This window comes from Gobius niger (assembly GCF_951799975.1).
Source record: "Gobius niger genome assembly, chromosome: 7".
Lineage (NCBI taxonomy): Eukaryota > Metazoa > Chordata > Actinopteri > Gobiiformes > Gobiidae > Gobius > Gobius niger.
The window spans coordinates 13,892,340-13,910,547 of NC_136858.1; the positions used below are offsets into that span (position 1 = coordinate 13,892,340).

General features: G+C 43.2%; 1 protein-coding gene across 3 annotated transcripts in view; it reads left to right on the forward strand.

The window, feature by feature from the left end:
• Positions 1 to 18,208, forward strand: part of dlg5a (discs, large homolog 5a) — a 66,166-nt gene that overhangs the window by 32,273 nt on the left and 15,685 nt on the right. For all 3 annotated transcript variants that reach the window (XM_079559847.1, XM_079559849.1, XM_079559848.1), the window contains exons 6-18: positions 31 to 290; positions 714 to 1,026; positions 2,620 to 2,850; positions 3,682 to 3,866; positions 3,950 to 4,075; positions 6,312 to 6,444; positions 7,685 to 7,812; positions 7,902 to 8,077; positions 10,532 to 10,635; positions 12,877 to 12,969; positions 13,805 to 14,839; positions 16,106 to 16,226; positions 17,525 to 17,669. In XM_079559847.1, the coding sequence (XP_079415973.1) occupies positions 31 to 290; positions 714 to 1,026; positions 2,620 to 2,850; positions 3,682 to 3,866; positions 3,950 to 4,075; positions 6,312 to 6,444; positions 7,685 to 7,812; positions 7,902 to 8,077; positions 10,532 to 10,635; positions 12,877 to 12,969; positions 13,805 to 14,839; positions 16,106 to 16,226; positions 17,525 to 17,669 (3,050 nt within the window). The remainder of the gene's footprint in view (positions 1 to 30; positions 291 to 713; positions 1,027 to 2,619; positions 2,851 to 3,681; positions 3,867 to 3,949; positions 4,076 to 6,311; positions 6,445 to 7,684; positions 7,813 to 7,901; positions 8,078 to 10,531; positions 10,636 to 12,876; positions 12,970 to 13,804; positions 14,840 to 16,105; positions 16,227 to 17,524; positions 17,670 to 18,208) is intronic.

Genomic DNA, 18,208 nt, shown 5'->3' on the forward strand with positions numbered 1-18,208 from the left:
TCCAATAACCTGCCATTTCCTCTTGCCCAGGTGATGCGGGAGAATGGCTCGTCGGAGGTACTGAACAAACTGTACGACACGGCCATGGACAAGCTGGAGGGGGTGAAGAAGGACTACGACGCCCTGAGCAAGCGCTATGGCGAGAAGGTGGCCTCGCACAACACGGACCTGTCCCGCCTGGAGCAGCTGGACGAGGAGAACCGCAGGCTGCAGAAACAGATGGACGCCCTGCTCCTACAGAGGGACTCGGCCATGCACTACCAGCAGCAGTACTCTACGTCCATGAGGAGGTGAGAGGGGAGGCACTGGGGAATGTACTGACAAGTGGGGGACGTACACACGAGTGGGGGGGCGGTCAACAGTGGCTTGGGGCTTTAAGACGCATCTCTAATAGGCTTCGGACAGTATTGAAATTTTGTCCCAAAATTATCTTGCAATTATAAATTTCAGCACTTTGTGGCAACAACTTGTGGGTTTGGGTTTCAGAATGCATTGGTATATGAGTAAATGTACGGCGCTTTTTGGATATTAATGGAGATGTTGAGTTGATTGAAGTGATAAAGTTAGTGAATTCACGAATATTTCTGCTCGCAGCATATGAGAAAATGTAGGCATTTTTTACAGTAATGGCATCATTTTTATGAGCTGCTTGTGCGAGACTATGAGCAATGCTGTGATGTAGCTCTCATAATAAACTCCCCTCTGCTGTATAGGTTTGATTCAGTGCAGCAAGAACTGAACAAGTCGTCCGCCCAGAACAAGGAGCTACAGCGGGAGATGGAGCGACTACAGTCCGAAGTCACGCGATACAAGAACCTGCAGCTGAAATCCGCCAAGGACTGTGAGAAGTACAAAGAGGAGAGGGACTCCGTGTTCAACGAGTATCGCCTCATCATGAGTGAGAGGGACCAGGTCATCAAAGAGGTGGACAAGCTGCAGACGGAGCTGGAGGCTGCAGAGGCGCGACTCAAGAACACGTCCTCAGAGAGAGTGGTGGCCAGTGAGGAGCTCGAGGCCCTCAGACAGGTACTGGATAATCCGATGACGATAAAATCCCTACTATGTACTAGCTTTGCATGCAGTAAAAATCCACTTCAGAAGTGGCCCTGTTTGTAAGAAGCAAATGCCAAAAAATCGCATCAGGAAGGCTGTGATCCTTTATGTAGGTTTTACATAAGTTCTGTGAACTTCAACCTGCTCCTTTTGAGTGAGTGGTAAATTTTTACACACAGCAGCGCACATTAGGGATGTCTCCATCCGATCCGATATTTTGACACATCATGCTTGCCGATACCGATCCGATGAAGTCTTTGTATTATTATATTTTTAGAAAGTATATATCATTATACTGTATATGTACAGTATATTAATCTATTTTATATATTAGATCCGTACACTGTAGACCTATTGGTTATTGCAGTAGTTTCACCAGTTGCCATTGTATTTAGCTTTGAATTTTAGATTAGAACGTTTTAAAGAAGCAGGTGTTAGCGGCAGGTTAGCGATCGTAGGGGGCCGTGAATCTGCGGTCCTGGATCCATGGATCCATCCTGCACGTTTCCCACGGAGCTGCGATGAACCTTGAAGCACTGCTGTGCGGTAAACCTGCAGGGCTGATCCAGGACCAAGACCGCAGATTTACGATCGTGTTTTGTATTGGACCCCATCCGATCCGATACTCTCAAAATGCCTGGATCGGCTACCTATGCAAATATTGAATATCGGATCATGACATCCCTAGTGCACATGGTCCGATAAGTGTGTGACTGCAGTGTACAGATCATGCCTTAAAGCTACACTGCAAATGCTAAAGTGTTGGAGGTTTTGCCTCTCATCCTAGAAGCTTCATCAATGACATTGAAGATCTGACTGACAGGCAGACTTTATAAAGACCACTAGGAGGGTTTAACTTGCACTGGGACAAGTTCGTCTTGGATGCACAACTCTTGGCAATTTTTAGAAGAAACACTGCAACAAAGTAGACCCTCTAGAAACCTTTTTGTCACCTGGATGATGTGTCGAACAATTTCTTTTTCACAAGCTCATTTGAAGCAGACGAGCAATGCCGCTGTTACTACTGGTTTGTTCCGAGCCACTTCAAAGGAACTCCAGTTACAAAAAACAAAAACTTTATTTGGAAAGTTTGGGCTAATGATCCCAGGATGAGTGCTCCATATACATAAGGAGCAGCTTCCAAAAATGACCTGTCCCCATTCTGTCTTTTGTCTGGGCCCCAGCCAGCCGACCACAGACTTAGTGAGGACAGTGTTTTTGGGTAAGTTTAATGTGCTTTCATGAAACAAGGCAGCACTATAATTCTGAATTTGAAGAAAGTTTAAATGAACAAATATAAACAGACTTTTGCTTTAGGCTTTTGCTTCTAGCATTACCCTCTGTTTTGTTGTTGAAATGAGTCAGCCATAAATTTAACTGCGCCAAACAACCTCCCCTTTGTGGTGAATCGTCCAAAACATCCGGTTGACGGACAAAAAGGATCCTTAACTGGAAATAATCGCTGTCACTCCCCAAATTGCTGTTTTCTCAACGCACAAACACAGGAGTCTCTGTCCCGTCCTGTCCTCTTGCTGACTCCGTTGTGTCCTCCGCTGCTGTTGCCAGGAGCTGAACTCTTCGCTGGTGGACCGCGACCGGGCCATCTGCGAGCGGAACGAGCTGCTGGAGAAGTACTGCCACGAAGTAAAGGACAAGGCCGAGGCGCAGAAGGAGCTGAGCCAGGCCTGCAAGGACATCGAGATGGTCCGGGAGGAGAGGGACGTGGCCCGCAAGGAGAGGACCGAGGCCATCATCCAGAGGGACCAACTGCTGAGGGAGTATTACCAGGCCAGACAGGTGAGCGCACTCCTGGTTCGTTTGATAGCAGGAGAATCCAGTCAGAAAAGAAAACCCTGACATTTTTCGCAAGTTTAAAGGTGCATTATGCAACTTGTATGTATGTGGGGGAAAAAAGTTGATATTTATACGTATTTTACCTTGTAGTGATCCAGGGGTTGTATGAGTGGTCAGCATGTCATCTTTTTTTCTATCACGGTGGTCTCTACAGTGCTCTAAGATTCCCCCCCCCCCCCATAAAAGTTGCATAATGCACCTTTAAGTCATCCCAGAACTGTCCTAAACCCTTTCAAAGTCCATAATCTGCGGACCCGTTCGGAGCAATGTGTTCATTAAGGTGCTATTGATTTGCTAGCATGGCGTTATGGAAAAGTAAGATCTTGTACAGTATTTTCTGTTTTTCTCATTCCCAACTGCTGCCTGCAGAGATTGCCGAAATCGGAACCAACACAATCCACACCACTTCCTTGACCTTGCATAAAATTTATACCACATAAAGCATTCCAAAATGGTTTGAAATCCTGTAAAACCAATTGTAGTAATGGTACAGACAATATGCTTTCACACTGATGGATTTAGCCTGTCCAGTAAAATCCATTTACTTAATAAACAGCGTTAGGTGGGCTCCCGTTGAATGATTACTGCCCGACCCCTGCCTGCTTTTCATGTTTCCTGCTGGTACTCTAGTTTATTCAGAAGCATTTTTCCCCCATGTCCATTTAGCATTGATGTTTTACAAGCTTTTTAAATCTCAAAATTGATCGGCATATTTGACAGGCCTGTAGCTGGACTGAAAATGTCCTTTTCCCCCCTGTCTGTTGTTTTCTGTAGAAACAAGACTCGGCCACGTTAGACATGGAGCGCGCCAACAAAGAGATTGAAATGTTAAGAAAGCAGTACGAGGCCATGTCCCAGGAGCTGAAGGAGGCCACGCAGGAGGCCGAGGTGGCCAAGTGTCGACGGGACTGGGCCTTTCAGGAGCGGGACAAGATCGTGGCAGAGCGGGAGAGCATACGGTCAGCCGTCACCCCGGTGTTCTTACACATTAGAGATATGTTTGTATTGAATAAACATAGTGCTGCTGTTTCTTTTACTCCAGGACACTTTGTGATAACCTACGGAGAGAGCGGGACCGGGCTGTGAGCGATTTGGCGGACGCTCTTAGGAATCTGGACGACATGAGGAAACAGAAAAACGATGCCCTTCGAGAACTGAAGGAACTGAAGTGAGTAGGAAAACATGCCTGCATGTATTGCCCTAATCAATCTAACAAAGTATTGATTGTATAATGTATATTTATCTATTACTAGAAAACTCAGAATTATTCCAATCATTCGTATATTTTTTAAACCAGCTTTTCCTGGGATTTAGCTATCCAAAAGTAACTGAGTGTTTCAGCCTTGAAGCTAAAGGCTAATGCTAATGAATGCTAACACATGATGAAATAGCACCGCAATCTGCATGGTAGTGCAGCAGTTAGCGCTCAAGCTTCACAGCTAGAAGGTCCCGGGTTTGGTCTTTCTGTGTGGAGTTTGCATGTTCTCCCCGTGTCTGTGTAGGTTTCCGCCGGGTACTCCGGTTCCCCTACCACAAAAAACATGTACAATAGGTGAATCCTCCTGCCTAGTGCTTCTGACTAGCAGCCTGGCTCCACATCTGGAGATGGGTCCCCGGATCCACTGCCCACTGCTCCCTATGTGTCGTCCAACAGCGTAGAGTGATGGGTTAAATGCAGGGGACAAGTTTCATAGTACAGTTCATGTATAATGACAAATAAAGCAACAAACAAACATGAGACACAACAAAAAACATAGTTAACACAATTATATTTAAGATTGTGCTGAAAGTTTTACCCAGCTTTCTTTAGTTTGACCATTTTTTGTGATGTTTATAGTTTCACTTCCTGATTGGACAGGAAGTGACATAGATGGAGGCAAACAATTTTAAACTATTGCCGTGTCAACCATGTTATGTCAATGGAAAATGAGTCAAACTGATATGCCTCTATGTCACTTCCTGTCAGAAGCTTAAAAATTTAAATAAAATTAACCTTTCTGCCCAACATTTCTTCATTGAAATTGCTGCTTCAGTGAAATAAAATGATAATTTATTCTTTAAGTTTAAGTTTTCTTATTCACGTTAAAATGTGCACAGGAAGTACCTTAGTCTTTACCCACACTGGCCAACAGGAAGTTAGCCAGAAGCTTTCTGTGCACTGCGCCTATTAAGACCATTGTGGAAATTTGCACAGCAATTAATGACTTACTAACTGGTAACTCAAAATCAGTTCAGACTGTACAGCTCTCTATGCTTACTTTAGCTTCCCATCCTAAACATAAATAAATAAACCAGTCTTTTCACTGTCTTCTAATGAAGCTCAAAAGTCTGACTCTCCATGTTTAGCCTGGTGTTTCCCTCCAGCAGTGCATCTTAAAGCCCTTGTAGTCGGCGTGTGGTCAGCTGTAATCTGTAATATTCTGCCCACAGGGACAACATGAGGCTGAGTAGTCGGCCCGGGATGTTTCCGCATGGCCAGATTAAAAGTGTAATCCCCCCCCCACAAAAAAGCGTCTGTGATTTGGACACACTGACTTGTGCTCCGCACGTCTGCTCTCATTTTACTGCTGTTAAGGCGCCCTCTGCTGGAGGCTTTGTATAGGACAAGTATCATCACGGTGACTGGGCTGCCTCCTTCGTCTTCATTTAAAAATAACAGCGTGTTATTGCATACGTTGCAGAATAAGGCGACATACATCTTGCGTGACAACAGGGCATTGTGTTTATAGTGTGCTTTCTTTGTAAAGTGCAAACAATGAAAGGTTATTTCTGTCAACAATAAGAAATGGAGGCAACAAAGGGGGCACTTTATTATCTCATGATTAAATGCTAACAATACGTTCTTTTTTGGCATTGGGGAATTAAAAAGCATTTAAAGTGATGCATTAGTTTCGGTAAATTTTATGTAATTAAAAAGAATTTGCTTGGATCTCTGTAAATGGTGACATAGCTCGACTTTATTTTTTACGTTTTTTCTATTAATCCAAAATGCAAAAAAAAATTCAGTCTAAAACGCTTTAAGTTAGAGGAAAATGTCTGTAAAGTTTTGCGTTGTCCAATATGCTTTTAAATACCACATTTTTTAAAATCATTCCTCTGTTTACTGGATAAATGTGTTTGTGCCGATAGTGGAGGGGCAAGTCTTACAATTCTACAATGCAGTTCTCATCTAAAACTGACCTGGAGCTGTTTTTTAACCCAGTCACAGCTTTGAGTAATCTTTGGATGTTCTCCAGAGACTGTTCCTCCTTTTTTAGATTTGGGTAAAGCCAAACTGGAAAAAATGTGCTTGGTTTAGGTGGGGGGTGAGTTCACACTGTTTTCACGTCTCATCCGTAGTCTTTCTCCTGTTTTTCACGTGACCTGACTAACCTGTTGTGTGTGTGTTTGTGTGTTTTCTGCAGGGAGAAGATGGACAGCACTCTGGAGAAAGAGGCTCGTTTCTGTCAGCTCATGGCCCACAGCTCTCACGACTCGGCCATCGACACAGACTCTCTGGAGTGGGAGACCGAGGTGGTGGAGTTCGAGAAGGACAGGGTACGACACAGCTGCAGAGTATACCGCCAAATTATCCTATTTGGAATAGTAGATGACACTGCATCATATCACCAGAAGCCACAGTATCACTGAGGTCTACCATCTGGCTGAGATTTACAATTGTTTTGCAAGTCGTACATCCTTAAACAAAGACTAAAAACACATTTAATGAAAAATACGTAACATCGTTAATTGATTAATTTCAATGGAATCTTATGCTTTGAAATAGTTTAGTGAAATATCGCAATAATATAGTTATCGTAAGTTATATTCAAGACGGTTTTCATATCGTGCTGCCTGATTGTGTTACGCCTCAGTTAGACTGACTCCATCATGTCTCTTAACCCCCGCCTGAACCGAGCACATTTTCTCCAGTTTAACATTACCCAAATCTGAAAGCTTTTGGGAAAAAGTGTCAAAATAGCCACAAAAATGCATAGGAAACAAAGAAAGCATTAAAAAAAGAGCAACAAAAAATGCAATAAATGAGTGTCACATTTTAATTTTTGTTGTATTTTTTGTCTAAGACCCAACAAAAAATACAATAAAGCAATTTTAAAAAAACAACTCAAAGTGACGACAACACGGCATGTATATCAGTTTTGTAGGTCTAAGCTTTCAAATGAGGCGTTTCACTGGCCTATAAGCTGTAAGCTCCAGCCGAGAAGCTTTTTGATTTGGGTAATGCCGATCTGGAGAAAATGTGCTTGGTTTAAGTGGAGGTTAAGAGGTTAATTAGTCATGTAATAATGTTGGCTTTTAATCATTTGCAAGTAAGAGTATTGCCCACCTTATTTTTCTCCGTTCTAATTATAATTTAGGAGTTTATTTCTGCTTCCTCAGTTTTAACTTCATATTTAGGCTGCGCTCGGTGTTTATGCATTTTCCTGAGCCTCAAGACACATCACATCAACATCATTTAGGCTGAATATTTCCAGAAAATAGACAAAATGTTATCCAGGAGCAGTTTGTTGTCATGTCCAGTGTTTGGACTGGTGTTGCTCTGTGTATTGGCCCACCAAAACACTCTTTTCTTATTTTACTCTTGACACCTTTGTGTGTAAAAACAGTTTAATCTTCGGTCTTTGCCAGCTACTCGCAGATCATTGCAATGCATATTTTCTGTTTTTGCAAAGAACCACTGACAGAAGTTAAATCTAATTGGAATGTCTATACATGTCTATTCCTGCTCTCGTCTTTCTAAAATTATACCCACTGTTCTGTTTGTATATCTCTACAGGAAGACATGGATTTGAAGGCACTAGGGTTTGACATTGCAGAAGGGGTAAACGATCCGTATTTACCAGGCGATTGTGGAATATTCGTTACGCGGGTGGACAAAGGAAGTATCGCAGATGGAAGGTTAAGGTAGGCCCTCTCTATGCAGCCTGTTTTTTTCTTCACCCAAAAAACTCACTTCATTAACGTCCCCGTCGCCGTTCTCGTCCCGTTGTCAGAGTGAACGATTGGCTGCTGAAGATTAACGACGTGGACCTGGCCAATAAGGACAGGAAGCAGGTGGTGAAGGCGGTGCTGAACGGCGGGGGATTGATCAACATGGTGGTGCGGAGGAGGAAGTCTCTGGGTGGAAGACTTGTCACTCCTGTGCACATCAATCTCGCCGGACATAAAGGTAATGAGGCTGCTACATTATACAGATTGGTGCTAAATTATGAACGCCGCTCTATTGATTTCATGTACTACCTGTCGGGCAGGGGCTGGTGCTATTAAAGTTTAGAGGAAAGACTGGTTTAAGGGGTTAGTGAGAAAGTGCATGAACTAGGAAGCCGTCTACTCTGTGTTGATTCCTGTGTTGATACATTTTTTTTGACTTGGAAGCTTAATGCAGCTCTGTCTCTTTAAAAAATATCAGTTTTTGAGGCCATAACTGTGTAGAATTTGCGGTATAAACTACCATCACTGGTGATATGTGTAAGTTCAACAAGAAGATTGAGGGCCACCAACAATTGGTCAGAAGGCCGCATTTGGTCCCTGAGCCGCACTTTGGGCCCCACTGTTTTAGAGAGAATAGACACAGATTAAGATGGCCTCTGACAACCGGATGTAATATGAAGATTCTAGTTTTAGGCACATAAAAAGAATAAATGTATCTTGTATTGTTTGGAATCCATGCGTGATAAAGTAACATGTGCGCTCGATTTTAAAACTCCTGCTCTCCTCTTTCCACTGCAAAAAAACGACAAATCTCTTTTGGATATCCACAAAAGTTGTTGGGAAGATACTATCTGAAACATTTTGGCCATCTGTTGATATTTCTCTGGGCGCCTATATCGGCCAATACAGTTCAGTATATACCTTTGAATTCAGGAGGCATAAGTTCTGAGGTCTTTCTGACCCGGGAGCTGCATTAAAGAAGAACTAAGTAACTTGTTTACCTTAATAAATCCTTCCCGTAGTCCCTCTGGGGTAATACAAGTGTTAATGGGATGATTGGGGGGTTTCATCTCCCCCTGGTGTCTGGCCAGAAAACCACAATTGCAACTTTCCTGCCTCCGGGTCAGAGTCACCAATACACACTAATGGAATCACAAAGAAGAAGCTAACAGGCTAACGGGCAAAGCTAACTGCGGGCTAGCGCCAATTACAGTATTTACAGCCAAGTTTGAGTGAATAAAATATCTCCTTTGTATAATTGGATGTACAATATCCCTCCCTCCCTTTGTCTTTTCTGTCAGCGTAGTATTTACTCTCACGGACAATTAATGAGTAAAAAAAAAACGCAACATGCTACGACACCTGCAGTGGCACTTATGGCCTCTAGGGGCATGAGTGACTTAGTTCTGCTTTAATACTGCTCTGACTACTTTCAAAATCTTTGTGTACCATCACAATTGATCCAGGTGTTTTTCTACAGAAAGAGACTGTACTTTTGTATTTATTTCATATGGACATACTGAAATTTAATTTGATGAACTAGAAACATATTAGAAATTCATTAACTACGGAAGCGTCAAAGACTTGCCTCAATACTATGATTGTTCCATATCTTCTGTATTGCATCATTAAAACCCATTGAATTATTATATAAAAGAGCCTTGAAAATTCATGGTAAAAAGCCTTGCCAGTCCCGTCACTGTAAGGTAACATTTTGAGTTTTGAAAACCTAATTAAATGTAATCAAATTTCTGCTCAGTTTCAAGTAGTCCATAATATCGCGGCTTCCCCTTTAAGAAAATTTGCCACACTGAATTTGCCGAGAATTTGTCGAGCCACACGGTCGACAGGAGAGACGGCGTTTCCGAGATGCAGAACCACATATGGTCAATAATAATTTTCTTATAAAGCAGCGAGCCTTTGTGCTTTCATTTGGAAGAGCGTTCCAAACTATAGTACCTTTATACACCTGACCAAAAGGGGTTATTATCAAAGCAAACCTGTACGCACTGAATGACTGTGGTATGTAAAACGTGAGTTATAATTTCCTGAAGAGGAAAGTGTTTTTATAATATGAGTGAAGTTATGCTTCCATGTATTATTATTCTGTACCCATTTTATGAACTATTGTAACTGTAACATCAACCTGTCCAGGGATTGCGGGTGGAAATTAGCATTTTTTCTGTAACCTGGCACATCTCTTCTTTTTTAGACTAATGTCTTTTGTGCATTGTCCCTGATCAAATAAAATAAATTCAAATTCAAACTAGATGCACTGGTTAATGCAAAACTGCTCCCTTTCAACACTTGTCCACAGGAAGCTTTTAGAACATACTCAGCAAAAACACATGAATGTACAGAAAAGGATTAAATACTCATCAACCATTGACATTTCATACAGTGTTATCATGTGTGTCGCTCTGACCTGACGTCGGCCACTGTTTCAGACCTGTATTAAAGGTGTTTATGTCACACTTAACACTTGTGAATCTGCTGTGAAACAGTAAAGCACCATCACACATTAAAAACAAGCCACAGCAAGTTGCATATTTTTATCATTTTACTTGAAATGTTTTTCTTTTATTAATCCTATTATTGCCTTGGTTAACTGATATTGTTCAAGAATTTGAACTAAACCAAAACTTCAATAGTCACATTTACTAATACAACTGTGTGTTTTCTCTTCTTTCAGACAGTGGAATAGGTTTGGAAAGCGGGGTGTTTGTGACGGCTGTTGTCCAGGGCAGCCCCGCGGCCAGAGAAGGCTCTTTGACAGTGGGAGACCGAGTGATCGCTGTGAGTCACTGACAGCTACTTAAAACAATTCTTTCTCTCACCGCCCTCCAGGACAGCAGGCTTACTGCCTCTCACTGAGGTTCATTGACTTTCTAATCCACGCCGTGTTCCTCCACTTCAGCCCTCACACCAAATCCTCCCTGATTAGACGGGATTTTGTGTATAGGGAAAGAAAAAAATGTCCATATTTCAGTAAATCCTCAAAAGCTTCAACAGCTTCAAGGGCAGAATGGAGAAAATCAAACGTTAGAATGAAGTCATACAGTTTTTCTATCATAGTTTTTAGAGAGCAAATGCTATAGTTTTTTTTTTGTAATTGTTCGTGAGTTAACGTGCTTTTTCTTTCAGCCACGCTCCTCTTGAAGCATTATCTGCATCAAACATTTTTCACTGGTAGTTCAGCTCTTTAAGTCTTAATCCTCCTGATATTGTATCTTATCTTATCGTGGCTTTGTAGCTCTTAATCACAACCTTGGATCAGGTTTTATATGAATTAGTAAATTCCCAGGTGTGTTTTGCCAAGAAGAGATAGATGGTGCAGAGAGTGCTGTGAAATATGCATGTGAAGCAATTAGCTGTGTCTCAGATCAGCAACCTGATCCGGTGCACAGTCTTCAAACTGGTTATTCATACGAGAACCAGGCCTTTTGTTTGGGAAAACAGCATTCTGAAGACCAGTGTGAACAGAAGAGGTTCTGTCTTTCTTAACCAGTCACTTACCTCGCGAGAAAAAACTAATTGTGGTCTGTTCCATGGCGATCTGCTATTTTGGAGAGATCGCCATTCATCATATCGTGATTCAGCGGTTTCTATGTGAATCAGTATAAGATTGAATCATAATCTAAGCCTATATATGTACTATACTGTATATACTTGGTTCTATTTAAAAATGGGTCAAAAGGCCAGCAGAGGGCAGCGGAGTTGTTGTTGTTTGCTATGAGAGGGCAATTGTTACAAAAGCTCATAAGCCATCACTATGAAGTCTGCATGTTGTCACTGTCTCTGCATAGGATTTCTCCAGGTGCTCAATAGGATAGGATTCCCCTGTAAAAAAAAGATTGTGCATCTTTAGCATGACTTTCCTTTTAATAAACATTACAAATCAAAGCATATCTTTCCAGTAACCTGCAGCTATTATTTTAGTTTTTATTTATTGCCTTCTTCAACCTTATTTTCAATATTGACCCACATAACATAAATTAGGCCTGGAGCATTTTATGGCTTTTGAAATGTATGAAAAATAAATATAATTATTAGGCCTTAAAGTGTTAGTCTGGAAGTCTACATTTTATAAAATGTGCAAAACCAACCGCCTGGTCTTGCATTTTGATGTTAAGTAAGTAAAGATTTTTTGTAAAGTCCCTCCCTCCCAGTTCGCAGCAACTAATCAGAGTCTAGTATCCTCCTGCGTTGACCAATGAGACAGGCTTTTCCTGTGGAGCAGCCTGTCAGGTCTAATCAGGAGGGAGGGGGAGGATTTACTTTTGAATATTCTGTTCCTGCTCTCCTCATTTCGCAAACTAAAGAAGGGCTTTCTGGTTAAAGAGGGGAGGAGTTTGATTGTTATTTTTTAAAGCAGCACTAAGTAACTTGTTTACCTTAATAATTCCTTTTCGTAGTTCCTCTGGGGGTGATACAATGGGATGATTGGGGGGTCTTTCATCTCCCCCGGTGTCTCTGGCCAGAAAACCACAATTGCAACTTGACTGCCACCGGACCGGAGCAACCAATACACACTAATATAATCACGAAGAAGAAGCTAACATGCTAGCGGGCAAAGCTAACTGTGGGCTAGCGCTACTTTAAAAAGTATTTACTGCCAAAATTATTTCCTTTGTGTAATTGGATGTGCAATATCCCTCTCTCCCTTCGCCTTTTCTGTCAGCGCAGTATTTACTCTCACGAACAATTAAGTTAAAAAATCGCAACTTGCTAAGACATCTGCAGTTGCGCTTATGGCCTCTAGGGGCAAGAGTTACTTAGTACTGCTTTAAATTTCACTCTCTCTCCTCACTTTGCAAACCTACAGACTATTAAGTCCTACCTGAGAATGATGTCCCTGTCATTTTTATATCCCATTAAAGTGTCACCTGTGTTGGCCGCACGTGAGCCGTTATTGTAATAGGCCCACTGTGTAGTCCGTATATGTGGCAGCGCGGCACATAAAAATGATAAACAGCGCGGCTGCGACGGCGGTGCTGAAGGACCTGTCTTTACCTCGCTGTGTTCACGCTCTCACAGATAAATGGCATCGCCCTGGACAACAAGTCTGTAACGGAGTGCGAGGCGCTGCTGAGGAGCTGCAGGGACTCGCTCAGCCTCTCTCTCATGAAGGTAAACATTATTGTCCGACGTGGTTTGGCTTTTCCCCAACCTGCTCCCATTAGTGGAAAAACACAGTGTGGTTTTGTCGTTTTCTGCCTTCTTGTGAACTAGTTAATTCCTTCATCTTCCCTCAATATGGAAGTCACTCGCTATTTTATAAGACCCACTAAAATATCCCACTATTCACAAAGATATTCAAATAAATGTACAGATGAAAATATTGAGCCCAAAAATGTACAGTTTATCTGTCATTTATTGAGCGTTGAGTTGATGTCATAATTATAGCGGCAGGCCGAGAGAAGACAATAATACTATCATGTAGGGTTAAAACAATGTAACCTCATTTACATTTTATTTTAGAACAGATACCAACTTTTGTGACGATAAAGCCCACCAGATATAGCTGTAGAGACGCCGATGGTTCCTGGACACGGCCTGGATCCAAACCAAGTCCTGTGAACGGCTCTGTCCCAGCAGGTGCTCAACAGATGGAACCTCCATGTCTGTTGAGGGCCGGGCACAGCGATGTCTCATGGAAAACTGTCATGAGGATGCTCCTCGTGTCCGGATAGAGAGTGAAACATTGGCATCTGTCCAGAAAAAGAAGTCCATTTGCATTGTATTAAACTTTCGTATAAGAGTGAAACTTTACATCCAAACGGTTGGTCTATAGAAAAGTTATTTACAGTCACTGAACTCAAGACCGTGATGAAAAATTAGTCTACTATTAAAAAGCCCAATTATTCAAAGTAAATGTGTGCAGTGTATAGTTTTTTCTTATTTATTTGACTTTTTGCACATGTTCTTTAAAAAACATAAATTTGACCATCACTCTCCCCCACAGTTTTTCCCTCACAGCACATCGGGTCAGAACCTCTTCGAGAGCTTACGGGACGAGAAGCCCAACGGCCGCCTCCTGTCCGAACTCTACTCCCGCAACAGCCGCAACCTGCGCCACAACAACAGCTCCACCCAGACTGACATCTACTGCCCCGACCTGGGCAGCGGTGGTGGGAGCAGCAGCAGCGCGGGCAGCATCTCCGGAGACCGGAGGAAGGCCAGGAGTGACGCTGATGAGCTCTACGGCGATCTAACCAGACCGTTTTCCAGCGTCTCCCTTCACGCCACCAGCCTGCGCCCGGCCTCTGAACTGGGCATCGGGCGCTACGGGCCGAGCGCCTTCCAGGAGTGCTGCAAGTACTCCAAAGCCCCCTCCTCATTGCCGTACGACCCGGTCTCCCAGTCAGATTGCGTCACCATGGAGACCGCTGCTGAAAAGAAGCACACAGGTGGGACGTGGCCCAAAATGATCGCCGGAGGCATGTCGGTCGCCCCGGAGAGCACCAGCCCCATCACCACGGCGACGCAGCTCTCAATTTACAAATCGCCCAAACAGCGAAAGTCCATCTTCGACCCGGACGCCTTCAAGAAGCCAGAAAGTTTGGCCAAAATGGAGTACATGGCGGCCAATCAGATCGCAGCGGCCGTGGCGTCGTCCCACTCCCCGCAGCCTTCCAAAACGGACTCCCTCTCCTCCTCGTCCACGCCCACGCCGCCCACGCCCCCCACGCGCAGCGACTCCTTCAAGTTCAAGCACAAGCACCAGAGCAGCTCGGCGTCAGACTGCACCGTGACGTCCGACGGCAAGGGGGACGTCGCCATGGCAACGGCCGGCGGGGACCGGGCGGAGAGGGAGCGGGACCGCAACGGTAACCACTACTTTCTGGAGGGCAAGGTGCTGACGTCCAGGAAGTCGTGCGACGAGGACATAGGGAGGACCAGGGCGGAGGAGCCCGAGGTGAAGAGGCCGCGGCCCAAATCGGCGCCCGCGCTCAGACGCAGGATGACGCCGCAGACCATTGCGATGCCCACTTTCCAGGTGAGCAGATATAACAGTAGGCAGCCATTGTTGTCACACATCGCAGTAAAGCTCTACGTCCTGCCCACCTTTTCATTTGTCCCATCAAATGATATGGCTTTTTATTTATTTATTTATAGCTAAGCTTAAAGTGCTCTGTAAGTTTGCAAAGTGAGGAGTGATAGAATTTGAAAGTAAATAATCAATTTCCTCCGCTCTTTAACCAGAGAGGAACATCATTTTCAAAAATAAAGGATCAAGCTCCCTCCCCCTCTCTCCTGATTGGACCTGACAGACCAGTTCAAAGGAAAGCTCGTCTCATTGGTCAAAGTGGTCTCCCAGGGATTCTGATTAGTCGCTGAAATCAGCAAAGGGACAGACTGTAGAATTTTTTTTTATGTTGTCAAATTTCAGACCCAGACGGACACTTATACACAATCTATAAAATTAGTAAAATTTGCTCAAGATTTTACCCAGCTTTCTTTAGTTCGACCATTTTTCTGATGTTTATAGTTTCACTTCGATATTGGACAGGAAGTGACATAGATGGAGGACAACTATTTTAAACTGTTGCCGTGTCAACCATGCTATGTCAAATGGAAATCAGGAAGTGGATGTTTGGGATTATTACCAAATGCCTACAAAAAGCATACTAACACCTCCTTTAAAATATTACTTTCACGACCAGTAGTCTTGTGTGCCTTTGAACCTTTTGAGTTCCAATTTTACCAAAGGTCTATGGTAAAAATGAATGGAAATGTATCGACTGCAGACCAGGACTATATTCCACTCGTTGCTGCACTGCTCTGGTAATCCTCGAGCTCGTTGCAGCATGTAAGAGTTTGTAAAAGCAACACAGCGTCTCTGATGTGAATCCTGAGCCAGGTGCTTAAAAGTCAGTGTTGCTTTAAAGTTTGGATTAATAAAAAAAAGTCTGACATTTGAAACCCTCCCGTCGGGCAGCGCCATCACTTCTGTAATAGGATTTGGAGGCTTGTAGTTGCGCCTGTGGGCCCTGCCTCTCAGCCAGCGCCTGTGTGATTGATGCTTTCCTCCCGTACAGCTGCCCGACTCGGCGCTGACTCAGTACCTCTGGCTCTGATGGACAGGCCTGGCTGCCTGCTTTTGGCCCTGCAGCGGAACAGTGCTTTCCACATTCCTCTATCTGATAACCGTCATTTTTCCTCATCCCTGACAAAAGCGGATAAGATATCTCCCCTTGATATCACAGCGTTCGGCCGCCCGTAGGGACACGTTACAAATGTTGTTATCTGTCGTGCGTTCCAGAGCTACTCCACCGACGAGCACTCCTCTGAATCCAGAGACCTGCTGCGCTCCTCGCCGAGTCGATCTCACCGCCACAGCGTGGGCTTCGTGCCGACCGTCTTCAATGGATCCCTACCTCCCAGTAAGTCGCAAAATGTAGGAAGTTGTTTTGAAGGGCTGCAGGAAGAAATGCCTTGGAAATCACAATTTGAAAGGTCGCAAATCAATAAATCGCAATAATTTATTTCATATATCATTCCTGATACCTTCTACAAATCGCCTGAGGGCATCTACGAATTATGTTGTTCCAATATCCTGCAGGCCTATTTCTGCATGCTGAGTATCTTAAAGCTGCACTCCCTCTTTTCACCCATTTTTTAAGTAGTAAAAGTAAAACATTGTTGAGCACAACTAAAAGATGCTTACCCAGTTCTGGCTCTCAAAAAGCTTTCTGCACATCCCAATTATTCCATAGTTCCATTATTCCAAGTAATGCTGGAAAGACGTTACAGAAAAAGGCATTGATTTGGACTTGCATTCACATTAACGATTGCTAGGGCGCTATCGATACTAGAAGTGCATGCTGCCTGTTTTTTTGCTGCGTATACAATAACATTGTAACAATATAGATCTATGGTGTCAAAATATATTTACTCTTCAACAAGAATAAAACGGGTGCCCCAGGAAGATTCTTCATGCACAGGCTTTTTTGGAGAGTGGTTTGAACATTGATAAGAACAGGCACCTAGCAAGGGGTACTTATTTCAAAGGAAAGCCGTTTACATTATGTTTTAGCCTTGTTTTGAACAGAACACATTGTCTTTTTTACTAAAAGTCACAGCTTTACTTGATCATTTTCTAAATAGTTCTCAGCAATCTCTGCATAGTATAAAAGAAAGGTCCATGGGGTACGTGAGACTAAAAAGGGTGTGAACCACTGTTTTAAGCAGCAACATTGCCCCTGGAAAATGTTTTTGTTTTTGTTGTTTTACATGGCTGCTCTGCCGTAGCTTAATTTTCCTTCGGTGCTCCATAGAAAACACAGTTGACCCATTAACATTCTGTTTTCCTGGCTTTGTCCTCATGTGATTTTCACCACATTATGTCATTTCTTTTTGCATCTATATCAAGTATCTAGTCTGAAATTTTGGTGTTGATACAATAAGTTAACTTTGCCTTTTCTTCTGTATATGGAATAAATCCTCATAACAAATCTCAAATATAATTCTCTTACACCAGTGTGATCATAACTACAGAGATGCCATTTAACTGTGCCAATAGTGTAACACTTTACAGAGGCAGCACTTGCATAAGCAAACTCTTAACTCACAAAGTTAGGAAACGAATACATCCAGTGAAATGTTGCCTGCATACAAGTCGCCCGCCTTCAAATCCCACTGTGCCTGCACTCTGTAAATGTTGTTTTGTAACTCATGTCAGACTCGGCCCACCGCGGTCTGTCCCCGTGCCCCGCTGTGACGGCGGTGATGAGGAACCCCGTGTACACCGTGCGCAGCCACCGACTTCACACCAGCAACTGTCCATCTGTGGCCTCGCAGATCTGCCACCAGCACACCCACACCAGGTGACCTCCCACACGCCGCCTTAAGTCAAAGCGAGTGATAAAACCTCCGGAGAGTATTTTCAGCCTACGCCAGGACATGGCTGTAAAATGTTTCTAAAAGTTTATGCATTTTCTGGAAAACAAGATGAAAACGAGTGGTTTACAAAATGGATGGTCATTTCAAATACTTTAAATACGCCTCTTCATTACTTCAGTAAAAGTACAGATACTACAAGTCAAATATTAGTCCAATGCAAGTAAACGTCAAAGAACGTCAAAGAAGAAAGTTCAAAACCCTTTAAATAAATGTTAGAAATCATAACTTTGCAGCTTCAAAAACATGAGCGTCGTCTCCCTCCTTTACAGCAACACGACGGGGACAAACTTTCTTCCTTGTTGTGAGTCAATGGGATTTGACCGTACAATCTCCACAGCGCCACCTACTGTTCAGGAGTGTGTATTACACTTTTTATTAAAAGATCAAAACACATGCCCAAATTTACTTTTCCCTTTGGAGCCCTTATAGAAATGAGGTGGAAAGTACTATATTTATCTTTCAG